The sequence below is a fragment of the Mixophyes fleayi genome, chromosome 9, assembly GCF_038048845.1.
Source record: "Mixophyes fleayi isolate aMixFle1 chromosome 9, aMixFle1.hap1, whole genome shotgun sequence".
In the NCBI taxonomy this organism is placed as follows: Eukaryota; Metazoa; Chordata; class Amphibia; order Anura; family Limnodynastidae; genus Mixophyes; species Mixophyes fleayi.
The window spans coordinates 89711694-89726475 of NC_134410.1; the positions used below are offsets into that span (position 1 = coordinate 89711694).

The following is a 14782-nucleotide window of genomic DNA, read 5'->3' on the forward strand; positions in this document are numbered from 1 at the left end:
GGACCAAAGAGATACTGTACCCAGATGACCTTTTGATAAAAATTAACTCTGCTCCTCTTCTCCTGACTTATTTGCTTTTGACATTGGAAATGCGGCTGTGCAGTCCAAGCCCAGCACATGATTTTTCAGGGTCCTTTTGATACAGGGTGTCAGTGTTTTTACTGAAGAAGATTCTGGCCATTCAAAAACAAGTAAAAGCCGTGTCCCTCAGGCAAGTCTCCATCCTTCCATCGTATGAAGCTTATGGGGAGAATGGTATCTTGCTTCGACATTTGATAACAAGATTCTAGTCAGGTTTTCGATCGTCAATTGACAGCACAGTTTTTCAATCGGTTGCAGAAGACCTGTCAATCCCTTCTGTAGCGGCTGAGGAAGAATCGCAATGGGGGCAGCCCTTTTTTCTGTGTGGTACTGGATCATCGTGAACATGAATGCCAGCCTGTGTGGCTGCGGAGCGATAGCATTCTCTCTGCTTCCTCTCAGGGCCAAAGCCCACGAAGACAAAGCTTCCTATAAACGAGCTCGAGCTAAAAGTGGTTCTAAATGCTTGTTGCAGGCTCAGTACCTCTTGAGGAACAGACTCGTCCGAATCCAGTTGGACAACGCCACGATTCTGGTATATATATATATATATAAGCCACCAAGAGGAACCAGAAGTTTTCTAGCAATGAAGTAAGCAGCCAAGATCATGCCCTGGGTGGAACAGTATGTCGGGGGTCTTTATCCCAGGGGTGACTTCTTGACGCCATTCATCCTGGAGTATGGTCCATCCAACCAGAGGTGTTCAACCAAACTGTGGAGAGGTGGGGTCATTTGGTGGTCGACATTATGGCATCTCAACTGAACCACAAGGTAGTTTGGCACTGTGCAAGAAGCAGGGATTTGCAAGTGTTTCTAGTGGATGCCATGACTTTCCCCTTGCAGTAGCAGCTAGTATATCTTTTCCCTCTTTCCATGCTGCCTCAAATACTGAAGGTCATGAGAGGGTGTGCCGGTAATTCTGGTAGTACCAGGTTTGCCCCCTAGATCATGGTATGCTGATCTTCTAAGCATGGCAGCAGAACCTCCGTCAAAACTACAACTCCGAAGATCTTCTAAGTCATGGACCATTTTAACACTAGGATTCAGCACGTCATGGAGGTTGAGAAGGTCATCTAGACCATGATCAATGCCTGGATATCGAATTCTTCTAACGTTTGCCCCAGAGTGTGGAAAACTTACATTGGCTAGTGTCCCCGCTTCTTCCTTCAAATTGACTTGTTTCTTACAGGATGCCCTGGACCTGGGGTTGAGGTTAGCTTCACTAATCGTCCATGTGTCTGCATTATCAGTCTTTTCCCAGGGGAAACTTGTTGCTATACCTGAGGTCCAGACCTTTCTTCAGGGGTATCTTTATGTGCACCAGCTCTTTGTCTTGCCAGTAGCACTGAGATATGAATTTGGTCCTTTCCCCCTACAGAAGCCACCTTTTGAACCTTTATAATAAGAAACTTGAGAGAAACAGATTCCAAAGTTTATTGTGTTAAGAGATTTGCTCAATATTCAAATTGTGTTTTATTATCCACTTGTTTCACCTCTGGCTGGTACCATTTCTAAGCTTTACTTGTGCTTTCCACCTAATTGAATTAAATACAGCATTTCAGAGAGAATTGGTTTAAGTATGGTTCACTCAGTCTTTGAATATTAGCTGTCTAAATATTGTGAAACCCAAAAGTTTTTTATTTTAATATTTTATTCATTTCATTAAAATATTAAAAACAATGAAATAATAGTATATTTTGATACCACTTTATCCACATTACAACTGAGTGTACTTTGTGATCTCCTTATTTTTGTCCCCATAAATTATATTTGAAATTATTTTTATTTTTTTTATTTTTTTTTGCCATCTCACATTGTGTAAACGCCATATTTTGCCACTTATTTTCCATAATTCAGTGTTCTAAAGTTTTGATACAGTTCTCACTGTTGTAACACTGGAATAAATATATAGCAATTGATACAATTTGTGAGATTCACACTATTAGGGTTGAGTTGGTATAATTATATATGTCCTCCAATGCTAAGAATTCATCTTATTGGGATACCTAGTTGAGTCTTCTGATCTCATATATATTTAGTTGGATATACTTAAATATTATGTGGTTATTGATTTTTCCACAGTAATCACCCTGCCACTTCACAGAGGCTTTCTAGAACCATCATTGGTGCCTTTGTAGCCTCGAGGCCATAAAGGAAGCCTTTCAAATGTTGTAATTGGTTAACAAGTTTGCTCCAGCATCCCTGCATACTTTTTGTAAGATGGTTATTCTTCCAGTCATGATACTTGTCTCCTTGTTGATGTAGTGAAACACTGGGGTTTGTTAGGAGGAGTTGGTCTTCTTCCAGTGCAGTACATTCTAGGAGGGGCTGTAAAGCCCATTGTCAGTGTTCCCCTATAGCCTTTATGACAAAAAAAAAAAATTTGCATCAATTAAAAAAAAAAAATATATATATATATTTTTTTTTTTATTTTATTTTTTCATTTGCTGGACAAATTTTAATCTGTTACATCATTTTGGCAGAAAAAAGGGGGGATTAGGATACCAAATGTCTGGCATCACTCTGTAATGGGAGGTTTATAGTTTAGAAGCATGATTGCTTGAAGTCGTCTTGTTAACAAAAATGTGTTTGCTTCTTGTCCTGCATTGCAACCTTCTTAACGTTGTTTGAAGGGGGAAGAAATTATCGAAACCTTATTGTAATGATACGGCAGTTGAACAATACAGTATAATGTGAAATTGATCATTCACTTGACTATTTGTTTTTGGCATATTTTTTATTTATTTTCTCTTTATATCCTGTCTCAGTGTGCCCATGCCAGTATGGAGACTCTTACACTTGCTCGCTACATATGTGAGCTCACTCTGCAAGAGTATGAGTTTATGCAAGAAGGTGCTTCCAAGATGGCTGCCAGCTGTTTGCTGCTTGCGTTGAAGATGAAAGACTTCGGTGGATGGGTGAGTAATGTGTTTTCTGGCATCTGCAATGTGATCCATCCAGTTACAGAATGGTTTTGTTTTTGTTTAGTGGTTTTTGATTGCTAAATATGCTCCACTGTGTGGACCTGTCAAAATAAATCCTACATTTAGCACATGGTCTGTAAAGTTCATGTATCATAATCTGTATGGGGGAATTGAAGGACACCATTCATTAGCTATTGATTGCCTTTAAGTGTGTTAATTTCCTTCACCTCCACCACTCCAAAATTTGTAGAAGAAAGAATGTAGTTGCATATCAAATAGTTGCGACATTAGCAATTTGGATTCATGGGTTGCATTTGTCCCAATTTTTTAGTCAGGAATGTTGACCTGGAGCAAGAATCTAATGTAGTTTTTTTCTGTTTAATATTGTATGGGCACTAAGGCTGATTTCAGAATTGTGTTTTGAAAGCCTTATGTTTCTACTGCTCACATAAATGCTAGAAGTGTTTTTTAATCTTGTAGGATAATTACTGCTTTGTTAGTTCAGTAGCTTTTTTATAGCTTGTGTGTGACTGACTGACTAAAGCGTCTTGCAATCATCGCCTTGATTTCTACTTTTTAAGTGTTAAAATGTACAAGTGTCTGTAATCATAGTGTTAGAAGCTCATGAAGCAGCTAGTGTGTTAATACAGAGCAGCAGAGCCTATAGACTTTTTAGTAATATCAATTAACAGCAAATATTGTATCTTTGAGACAGCAGTGCTTTTTTTTTTTTTTTCTTTTCTGTTCTTGTAACTGACACACCTAATGCTGCTCCCAAACAGCAGGCATGGCACCATATTAACTCTGGTCTGTAAAGCTGTGTACTCCTGAAGAATAATTGTTAAACTTTCTCTTCTGTGCTTTAGACAACCACTCTGCAACATTACAGTGGATACCAGGCAACAGATCTGTTACCCCTCGTGAAGAGATTAAACTTCCTGCTTGCGCGTCAGCCAAATGAAAAGCTGAAGGCTGTAAGGAGTAAATACTCACACAGGTACCTTCTTCTCTTTTATCTAGAGTGTTTTTCATTTTTCTCTTCTTGGCTCATAATAGAAATGCAGTGATCTAAAATGTTGCAAAGAAATATGTGATGTTGAAAATGATTAGTAACAGTTACTGGAGTTAGATTGTGCCTCATAGTTGTATCAGCTGTATATCACTGGTGCTCCTGTGTATTTCAATATAATTCGCAGTGCAGAGAACATTTAATTTAGGTCTCTATTTATTTATTAGTCTGCAGCTATAGAAAAATATTTTTCTGTCGTTACTTTATTAAGTATCGCCAGAGCAGCCTATAAGATACTCTGGTGCCTTGTGATACTGGACGCGGGGCTTCCATTACTGCTTCACCAAGCCAGTGTCTAGGCATATGTGCATGTATGCAAATAAAAAAAAGATAGAAAAAAAGCGCAGACTAAGATATAAGGCTGCCCGTGTATGGATACTCCTATCCACAATGGAGTATACACAAATACCATAAAACCACAAGCCCGTCACATATGGCGCCTAATACCAAGATGTCATGAGGATATATGAGTCCTCTCGTATAACAATTCAAATAAAATGTGTGTGAGACATATACATGTAAGCAGTCCAGTATGGTGAAAAACTTCTAGAGGCAATTTCTTCAAATGGATAGACTCTCTATCATATATTCATCTTATTCCATCTGAATTCTCACGGAAACCCCTTAGGTAAATGCACTTGCCGGACATCGGTAGTACAACAGCGTGTAAAGCTCCCCAGCAATCGCTCCGTTCGTTTAGTGATCACCTCAGCTTGGGATAATCTGGGTGACTCCTTTCCTGTCTGATGATCGGAGTTACACGAAAACAACCAAGGAGGATGGTCACTCCTTCTGACTCCTCGCCGATCCACGATCCTATGTACTTGGCAGCGATTTTCCTTTTACGGATAACTCCGATATAATCCTCCAGTGATCTTTTTGGATGTATCAGATGTCTCGTAATGGAGACCCGCCAGATATCGCGGTAGACAGGAAAATATAAGAAAATGCTAATAGTGCATTAACTTTGACATTAAAAGGATTTATTTAATAAAAAGGACATACACGTAATGCAATGTAGCAAAATAAAATATAATCTCCTCATCCGATGTGCCTTTACCCGCATATGATGGAATATATGCAATATAAATATTATCCACGGAATCGCCTGCAACTCACGGGAATAGTAATATATGGTAAGAGACACCCGCTCCTAAAGAACCCACCTCCCATAAACCTTGAAAGAGATTCATTTTGAATCGAAACGCGTTGGCTGGAGGTTTAGGAGCGTGTCCTCATGACATCTTGGTATTAGGCGCCATATGTGACGGGCTTGTGGTTATATGTGCATGTATGGCCTGGCTCATGCATGTGCAGTGGAACTGACAGCCAAGGGGAAAGGTTTGGGGCTCTCATTAAACAAATATTTAGTCCAACCAAACTGACAAGTTTTGAACCTCAAAATCCTGAACTCCTTCATTCTGGTGGACAGGATGAAGGAGAGTTCATTGAGATCTGAATGTCAAGAAAGCATACTTGTGTATCTGATAAGGTAACCAATGTCTTCTCAGATTTGTGACTCAATTGCACCATATTCCCTTTGGGCTGTGCGTTTTGGTTTGGTGACAGTTCCTCGTTTATTCCCGAATATTATGGTTTTGACCGCTCACCTGCCATTTAATGGGATACTGATAATCCCTTGTATGATTTATTGATAAAGATAGAGTTCCAACTGCTTCAAGCACAGCACCTGGAAGCAGCACAGGTTGGATTATAAATCATGAGAAATCCAATCTTGCTACTACCCAGAGATTGGTCCTTTTTGGGGGGATTTTTTTTTTTAACACATAAATAGAGGGCGTTTCTTCCAGACGATAGACTAGTGAGGTGTCTATTGACTTGCAGACTGATATCTTCTGTTCTGTATGAAGGACCTGGGAACATGGCTTAGACTTTTTTGAGACTTTGCAGTGTGCGTGGCTTCGTTCAAGGGTGTTGCAAGTCAAATTTGATTCAAAATGGGACAAATCTCGCTATCACCTGAACACATTTCTTGGTCTCCGAGGAAACCTTGCACTTCTGGTGGTTGAAAGTTGACTACTTCAAAGGGGCCATCGCTTTGCCATATAGAACTGGCCAATTGTGAAGACAGATACCAGTCTTCTGGGCTGTTCCTTGGTTTCAGGATCTGATGTACCAAGCGGAGGCCAAGCTTCCAATCAATGTCCTATAGTTAAGGGCGCTGTTAACTGCTCTAGTCCCAGGACAACTTATCTTGCAGCGAAAGCTCATAAGAGTTGAGTCGGACAACTCCACTGCTGTGCGTACATCATCTAACAGGGAAGCACAATGCAGACCACCAGAATTATGCATAGCTTAGAATAAAATGTCTGCGTTTCATGGTGTGTTCCTACTAAGGAAGCATCTGCTAACCTAGGAACCATTTTACCATCAGGGATATGTGCAACGGTGTGGTAGTTGAAGCCATGATTATTAACATTATTTAGAGCCAGAAAGCCTCTCTCAGAAAATCTAGCCTGGGTTCTAATACCAGCGACGCACCACTTGTGGGTGGGGTAAGCTGTAGAGGGGTTGGTGACCTGGGAGTTGCTACCTCCAGAAGCAGCAATGGTAACTGCTTAGAATTTGAGAATAGTTCCTTAGAGTGCTAGAATGGTGTATGTGCGGGCACTGCATCATCACTTGGCACCAGAAAATGGCTAATGGGACTTGGAACTGCTACAAAAGCATGCTCTGTACATTCTGTTACAGCTTCAAACAGTGCATGCAGCCTCATGTTGGTCAGCATAATGGAACCGGAGCCTGGGGCCAATTCTAAATCCACTGACGCACACTTGCTCCAGATAAGGCATGAAGCTAGTGTTTTTTTATATATGCATGCTATTCAGATGATTAGTAATGGTGCATACATACTTAGTATTCTTGTAGGGCCTAGGAAAAGCAAGAAAGAAGAAAAAAAAACAAAACAAGGACTGATTTCCAAAAGCACAGTTATATGCATGTTTTTATGTGCAATTCTCAAAAAAAGTAAAAATTCAGCCTCCTGAACAAATCTGAGAGCTTACTGCATGGATAAATTATTTTCAACGAAGGAATATTAGTATACCTTTCAAGGAGTTAAGAACAAGGTCTCTAATAAGTAGATATGGAAGATACATGCACTAAGTGAAAATCTCCAGGAATATTGGAACATTCTTCTAGTGATGAATCCGGAATATTGAATAAACCCCTAGGGGAAAATATATTTAAACTGGGTTTTGCAAGACGATGATATTCTGCGACTTTGCAGGGGAAATTTAAAACGACAATGTCTTTAAAGGGAGGTTTGCAAAATCCACAGTTTAATACATTTACCCCTAGACCGGCGGCTCCCAGGGGTGCCGCGGGCCAGCCATAAAAAACAACCAAACACTTACCAATCCGCGCGGCGCCGGGACCCAGCATCCTCCTCTCTCACGTAGCTTGTCATATGACTGCGTGAGAGAGGAGGATGCTGGGTCCCAGCACTGCGCGGATTGGTAAGTGTTTGCTTGGGGTTTTTATTTATGGCTGGCGCTTGGCAGAGGGGGCAAAGTGAGAGAGGGCAGAGGAGGGACACAGGAGAGGGACAGTGTGGCAGAGGAGCTGGGACAGTGTGGCAGAGGAGCTGGGACAGTGTGGCAGAGGGCAGAGGAGCTGGGACAGTGTGGCAGAGGGCAGAGGAGCTGGGACAGTGTGGCAGAGGGCAGAGGAGCTGGGACAGTGTGGCAGAGGGCAGAGGAGCTGGGACAGTGTGGCAGAGGGCAGAGGAGCTGGGACAGTGTGGCAGAGGAGCTGGGACAGTGTGGCAGAGGGCAGAGGAGCTGGGACAGTGTGGCAGAGGGCAGAGGAGCTGGGACAGTGTGGCAGAGGGCAGAGGAGCTGGGACAGTGTGGCAGAGGGCAGAGGAACAGCGTGAGACCTAAATACTTATTACAATTTTTTGACCCAACTACTTCTAAAACAGGACTGCTCAGTAATTATTTTGGAGAGGTGCCTTAAAAAATTATTGAGACTCTAAGGGTGCCGCAAACTGCAAAAGTTTGGGAACCACTGCCCTAGATTGTTTTCATCTGGATAATGTGGAACATTTGCTCACCTATATTATAGCTCTATGGGAATGAGTGAAACTGCAATTTCTGCTAAACTTGAGAAATCCATTTCTCTGATTCCATCTGGGGGACACTGTGTTCTCTCCCTTCTGCTCTTTTGATCTTTTGGTTGTGGACCTTCCTTTCTTGGAGATTTAGAATTAAACTGAGGAGCTACAGGGGGTTGCAGAGGAGCAGGGTCTGTCGCCCCCCCAGATACTGTCTGAGAAACGGATTTATCGTAAGTGTAAAAGAAAAAAAAGTGGTTTTTTTAATCCCTATATTTACCCCCCCCCCCCCCTTTTCTTTTCTTGCAACAGCTGGTGACTAACAGAGCCGCGTCCATGGCTGTCAATCACTGCTGACTGCGCACAGACGGCTGTGCTTTGTCTGGAGAGGGTGATTGGAGGTACTGTGGGGGCTACCTCCGCTGCCACCACCCTCTCTCCCATCGCTCAATTAGCCGTGCTAGGAGCTAGACTCGGTCGCCTCAGGCTGTGCCTGTCTTCCAATGCTGCACCTGCAGGCAAGCAGCCGTAAGTAGGGGGATGGCAGCACATACGTGTACACATACACATTTAGGGGACTGGGTTAGGCAGGGGTCACTGGATATATGTGCCCCTGCTAGGCAATGGATTGGTGGAGGGGGATATCCTGCTGAACGCCTGCCCAAACAGAGCTGGGCCCTGGTGGGGGATGTTTTTTCCTCATACATTTTCTTATTGGTGGTCTCTCACTCCTTGTGTGCAAACACCAGAATAGGCAGCCATTTTGCATCTCCAGCTGCTCCATTTTTCTGTTCATTGTTATGTAAAGTAACGGGTTGTTTTTTGTTTTTTCCCCCCTTAGGGTTTTGTCCTTTAGACTGTATGGGCTGCTTGGCAGTATTGCAGGCTCTCTTTATGTGCTTGATTGTGTAGCTTGTCTTATTCATTATTATGTATTATTTGACTGTTTTATTCTGTGTTTTTGCCACATTTGTTACCATGTCAGGGGGAAATCCTTGTGGGCTAAGGCTGGAGTGACTGCTTCTATGTTGAAATTCACCTGTGCCTCCTGTAATGAGGGCTCTGGTTCTGACTCTGGAGCTTGCATGGGCTCAGTCTGTGACCAATACTGTGGCTGAACTTGCCCCATTGGTACGGTTTCAGTCGGTGGCGGCCCTTCTAATCCCCCTGCCTCTGTGGCGAGTGAGGTGGGTTCTGTTCCTGGTTCGCTATTCCCCAGGGTCCAGCTGGACCTGTGGCTTCAGATTCTGAAGAATCGGCCTGAGTATGTGGGTTTGAATCCTCAGTACAGGTTTTGATTTCTGTCTTCTGAGAGAAAGGATGCTGCAATCTGTAACACCATCCGCCTCTTGTATAAGCGCATACGGGTGGCTGCTCACATGCAGGGAAATGAGTCAGATTCTGACTGTTCTTCCCAGGAGGAGGGCGAATTTTTTGACTGACATGGAGACTGCTGCTTCTGTGGAAAAAGTCAATCCTGACTGTCAGTGTGGAGGAATTAATACAGGTGGTGCGTTGGGTACACAGAAGTCTACATGGCGGGGGTTCATTTGGGGCACCTGTCACTACACCAAGACCTGTGTTCCTTCTGTTATCTAGGTTTGGAACGTCTGGCCTTAACGGCATTGCTGTTGAGGGCGTGATCATTCGAGCAAAGAGTTTGTCTGAGCGCGTGGTTCAGACCATTCTTCGGACACTGGGTTCGGCCAAGATATATCAACTGGTCTGCAAGACTTGTATTGCCCAGTGTGAAAAGAAGGGGTTTCCTACCTCCTTTCCGTTGTCCAGGTTGCTCATGATCTTGCAGGCCGGGTTGGATGCTGGTTTGCACCTTAGTTCTCTTAAAGGTGAAGTGTCTGCTCTTTTTGTATTCTTTCAAAGAAGACTCTGTGATGTCTGATATGCATATCTTGATTCAGGGAGTACTTCATGTGCAACCTCTGTATGTTCCTTAGGTAGCGTCTTGGAATTTAAATTTTGAAGTTGAATGCTTTGCAGCATCTGCACCTTGAACCATTGGCTACCGTTGATTTCAAGTTTTTCACCTGGAAGACACTTCCTTTTTGTCATCTCTTCAAAGAGAAGGGTTTCAGAGTTTGCAGTCTTATCTTGCAGGTCTCCTCCTCTTGATTTTCATGAGGATAGAGCACTTCTTTGGACCAAGCTTTCATTCCTCCCTCAAGTGGTGTCTAGGTTTTGCCTAAATCGGGACATCGTCATTCCTGCCCTGACTACATCTGTCTTCGGCAGACAGTTTCATTATGTTCTCTCTGTGGTCTGGACTTTGTTTACTTATGTGCGTATGGTTCGGAATGTGCGCAAGACTGAGGCTCTTCAGCACACTAAATGCTGGCCAGCTTCCAAGGCGACTGTCGCTCGGTGGATTACAGCTGTACTCCGTCAGGCTTATAGTGGGACTGGGCAGTCTATTCCGGATAATGTTCGGGCTCACTCTTCAAGGTCAGTAAGTGCTTCCTGGGCGGCCTGCCATGGTGACTCTACTGAGCAACTGTGTTGGGCAGCCACAGGTTTAATGTGTTTGCATCCAATGGATGCATATTTTGGGAGAAAGGTGCTTTGTGCCGTTTATACTGCGAGTTTCTTCACGTGATGCAGCTTTTGGGATGATATATTGTACATCTCTTTTTAGGGGGACAGTCACATTGTCTACTTCTAAGTACGTACGTACATCCGTGTTCTTGCCAGAACATTTTGCCAGCTGGGTGGCGTTCAGAAGCAGCCAGGTGAGGGCAATGTATTACTTTGAAATAATAATGAAAAATGCTGGAGGCTATTGCCCACACCTGCCAGGACTGGTCATACTGGTGGTCAGTGGTCTAACACACACTGCTTGCTGTAGTGCTCATATAGTGCCTGTTCTAATAGGTGAAACAATGGTTTATTCTATTATAATAGGACACTGTTGGTCTCCAAGAGCCTGGTGGAAAGTAAAAACAGCTGGGTGGAGCACACGGTCCTGGGGAAAACACTACATAATGAACTTCATAGGAAAGATTGCAGCCCTTAGGTGATTCAGTCGCTCACTCAAATTGGAGGATTACTACTGCTGTTACATGCGAGCTGTTTTATGTGAAGATTTTCTGTTCTAGTTTTGCTGCTGTACCCTCCACTGCATTACATAGAAGGAATAGAGCTGTTGTAGAATTTACATGAGTCTCCTGTGAATAATTTTTATACTGTTGAATTTTCTTAAGCTCAAGTGCAAGCATCTGTAATTACGGAGATTGAAGCTATATTACATGACTACTTCTATAGAGGTCTTTTTTGATAACTTGACCCATTATTATTCTAAGCTTCTTAAATGCTAGGTAGATCTGTTTTTAATTGCAGTCTTATTGAATTAGTGGTAATGTATGGGACCCCAGCAGTTTTTATACTCACCCCTGCCTCTACACAGCAGCCATCCAATCCATGTTATGGATACATTGCACTTACTGTGTTCATTATGAGTTTTTCAGGCTATGCTTTGGGGATCTGATAATTACAAATAAAAGTAGGGGCGAGTATAATGTGTTCCCAAACATGGGAACTCTGCATATAAACTTAATAGGCTGTGGGATATCACTTCAACACTCTGAAGAGTCATTGGGCTGTTGCATGATACAGTAAATGATTTATTGTAAAAGTGAACAGAAAAAATTACTTCTAATGGATATCATGTCTGCTCTTATTTTTACAGGGTGTTCTTTGAGGTTGCAAAACTACCACCCCTGGATATGTTGGTATTAGAAGCAATTCAGAGTTAACATTTTCTTGCTTCCATTTGAAACTCTGTATGTGATTTGTATATACAATGTAAATATGTACTTTTTATATATTATGGAAACGCAAAGTTCCAGCTGCCTCAATTTATTTCTGTGTACATACTTTTAAAAAGGCTCAAAAAACAAAAAAAAGTGAACCACATGAGATGGACCAAGTATTTGATTAAAAAAATGGAGTATATTTTGTGGCCGTGTGTGTTTGGGCGGGGGAATGTGTTGTGGTTCTGTAGTACAGAGGTGTGTGTGTGTGTGTGTGTGTGTGTGTGTGTGTGTGTGTGTGTATATGTATGTATGTATATATGTTAACCCGTGCATGATACTCATGCATTCTAGTCAAATCAAGCTACTTAAGGTGTTAAAAAGGTTCTTGTCATGCATTTGGGCCATAGCCCATTCCTCCTCAGGGGAAGAGCGTTGCTTCCTGACGCAAGCGCCCTTTTTTAACGTGGTTTTGTCCACATGTCACCACCTCATCATTTTTCTCCATCACCTCATGCTTCATCATTATCGCCACATCTATCCAGATGCCTATCCAGACACAGGGATCTCTCTTAGCGGTCCTGAGTATCGCACTCCTCTCGCTCCGTCACCCCCGGCAACCACCAACCACTCCCAACTGTCTCACCCCCGGCAACCACCAACCACTCCCAACTGTCGCACCCCTGGCAACAACCACTCCCAACTGTCGCACCCCCGGCAACAACCACTCCCAACTGTCGCACCCCCGGCAACAACCACTCCCAACTGTCGCACCCCCGGCAACAACCACTCCCAACTGTCGCACCCCCGGCAACAACCACTCCCAACTGTCGCACCCCCGGCAACAACCACTCCCAACTGTCGCACCCCCGGCAACAACCACTCCCAACTGTCGCACCCCCCCCCGGCAACAACCACTCCCAACTGTCGCACCCCCCCCGGCAACCACTCCCAACTGTCGTCCCCCCCCTCCCGGCAACCACTCCCAACTGTCGTCGCCCCCCCCCCCCCCCCCCCCGGCAACCACTCCCAACTGTCGTCGTCGTCGTCCCCCCGGCAACCACTCCCAACTGTCGCACCCCCCCAACCCCCGGCAACCACTCCCAACTGTCGCACCCCCCCAACCCCCGGCAACCACTCCCAACTGTCGCACCCCCCGGCAACCACTCCCAATTGTCGCACCCCCCCAACCCCCGGCAACCACTCCCAATTGTCCCCCTTCCCCCCCCGGCAACCACTCCCAATTGTCCCCCTTCCCCCCCGGCAACCACTCCCAATTGTCCCCCTTCCCCCCGGCAACCACTCCCAATTGTCCCCCTTCCCCCCCGGCAACCACTCCCAACTGTCGCCCCCCCCCCCCCCCCCCCGCAACCACTCCCAATTGTCCCGCCCCCCCACCCCGGGCAACCACTCCCAATTGTGTCCGTCCCCCCCCCCCCCCCCGGCAACCACTCCCAACTGTTCCCATTCCCCCCCCCGGCAACCACTCCCAACTGTTCCCATTCCCCCCCCCCCCCGGCAACCACTCCCAACTGTCGCACCCCCGGCAACAACCACTCCCAACTGTCGCACCCCCGGCAACAACCACTCCCAACTGTCGCACCCCCGGCAACAACCACTCCCAACTGTCGCACCCCCGGCAACAACCACTCCCAACTGTCGCACCCCCGGCAACAACCACTCCCAACTGTCGCACCCCCGGCAACAACCACTCCCAACTGTCGCACCCCCGGCAACAACCACTCCCAACTGTCGCACCCCCGGCAACAACCACTCCCAACTGTCGCACCCCCGGCAACAACCACTCCCAACTGTCGCACCCCCGGCAACAACCACTCCCAACTGTCGCACCCCCGGCAACAACCACTCCGAACTGTCGCACCCCCGGCAACAACCACTCCCAACTGTCGCACCCCCGGCAACAACCACTCCCAACTGTCGCACCCCCGGCAACAACCACTCCCAACTGTCGCACCCCCGGCAACAACCACTCCCAACTGTCGCACCCCCGGCAACAACCACTCCCAACTGTCGCACCCCCGGCAACAACCACTCCCAACTGTCGCACCCCCCCCCACCCCCCGGCAACAACCACTCCCAACTGTCGCACCCCCGGCAACAACCACTCCCAACTGTCGCACCCCCGGCAACAACCACTCCCAACTGTCGCACCCCCGGCAACAACCACTCCCAACTGTCGCACCCCCGGCAACAACCACTCCCAACTGTCGCACCCCCCCCCACCCCCCGGCAACAACCACTCCCAACTGTCGCACCCCCGGCAACAACCACTCCCAACTGTCGCACCCCCGGCAACAACCACTCCCAACTGTCGCACCCCCGGCAACAACCACTCCCAACTGTCGCACCCCCGGCAACAACCACTCCCAACTGTCGCACCCCCCCCCGGCAACAACCACTCCCAACTGTCGCACCCCCCCCGGCAACCACTCCCAACTGTCGTCCCCCCCCTCCCGGCAACCACTCCCAACTGTCGTCGCCCCCCCCCCCCCCCCCCCCCGGCAACCACTCCCAACTGTCGTCGTCGTCGTCCCCCCGGCAACCACTCCCAACTGTCGCACCCCCCCAACCCCCGGCAACCACTCCCAACTGTCGCACCCCCCCAACCCCCGGCAACCACTCCCAACTGTCGCACCCCCCGGCAACCACTCCCAATTGTCGCACCCCCCCAACCCCCGGCAACCACTCCCAATTGTCCCCCTTCCCCCCCCGGCAACCACTCCCAATTGTCCCCCTTCCCCCCCGGCAACCACTCCCAATTGTCCCCCTTCCCCCCGGCAACCACTCCCAATTGTCCCCCTTCCCCCCCGGCAACCACTCCCAACTGTCGCCCCCCCCCCCCCCC

The 14782-nt window shown here is 46.4% G+C and overlaps 1 protein-coding gene across 2 annotated transcripts in view; it reads left to right on the plus strand.

The window, feature by feature from the left end:
* Nucleotides 1-12547, plus strand: part of CCNB3 (cyclin B3) — a 47550-nt gene extending 35003 nt beyond the window's left edge. The window contains exons 10-13 of one of the 2 annotated variants that reach the window (XM_075184659.1): nucleotides 2850-2999; nucleotides 3872-4002; nucleotides 10803-10896; nucleotides 11853-12547. In XM_075184659.1, coding sequence (XP_075040760.1) covers nucleotides 2850-2999; nucleotides 3872-4002; nucleotides 10803-10896; nucleotides 11853-11864 — 387 coding nt within the window. In that variant the 3' untranslated portion in view covers nucleotides 11865-12547. The remainder of the gene's footprint in view (nucleotides 1-2849; nucleotides 3000-3871; nucleotides 4003-10802; nucleotides 10897-11852) is intronic. The other variant, XM_075184660.1, reaches the window with a different exon arrangement.
* Nucleotides 12548-14782: the final 2235 nt, after the last annotated feature.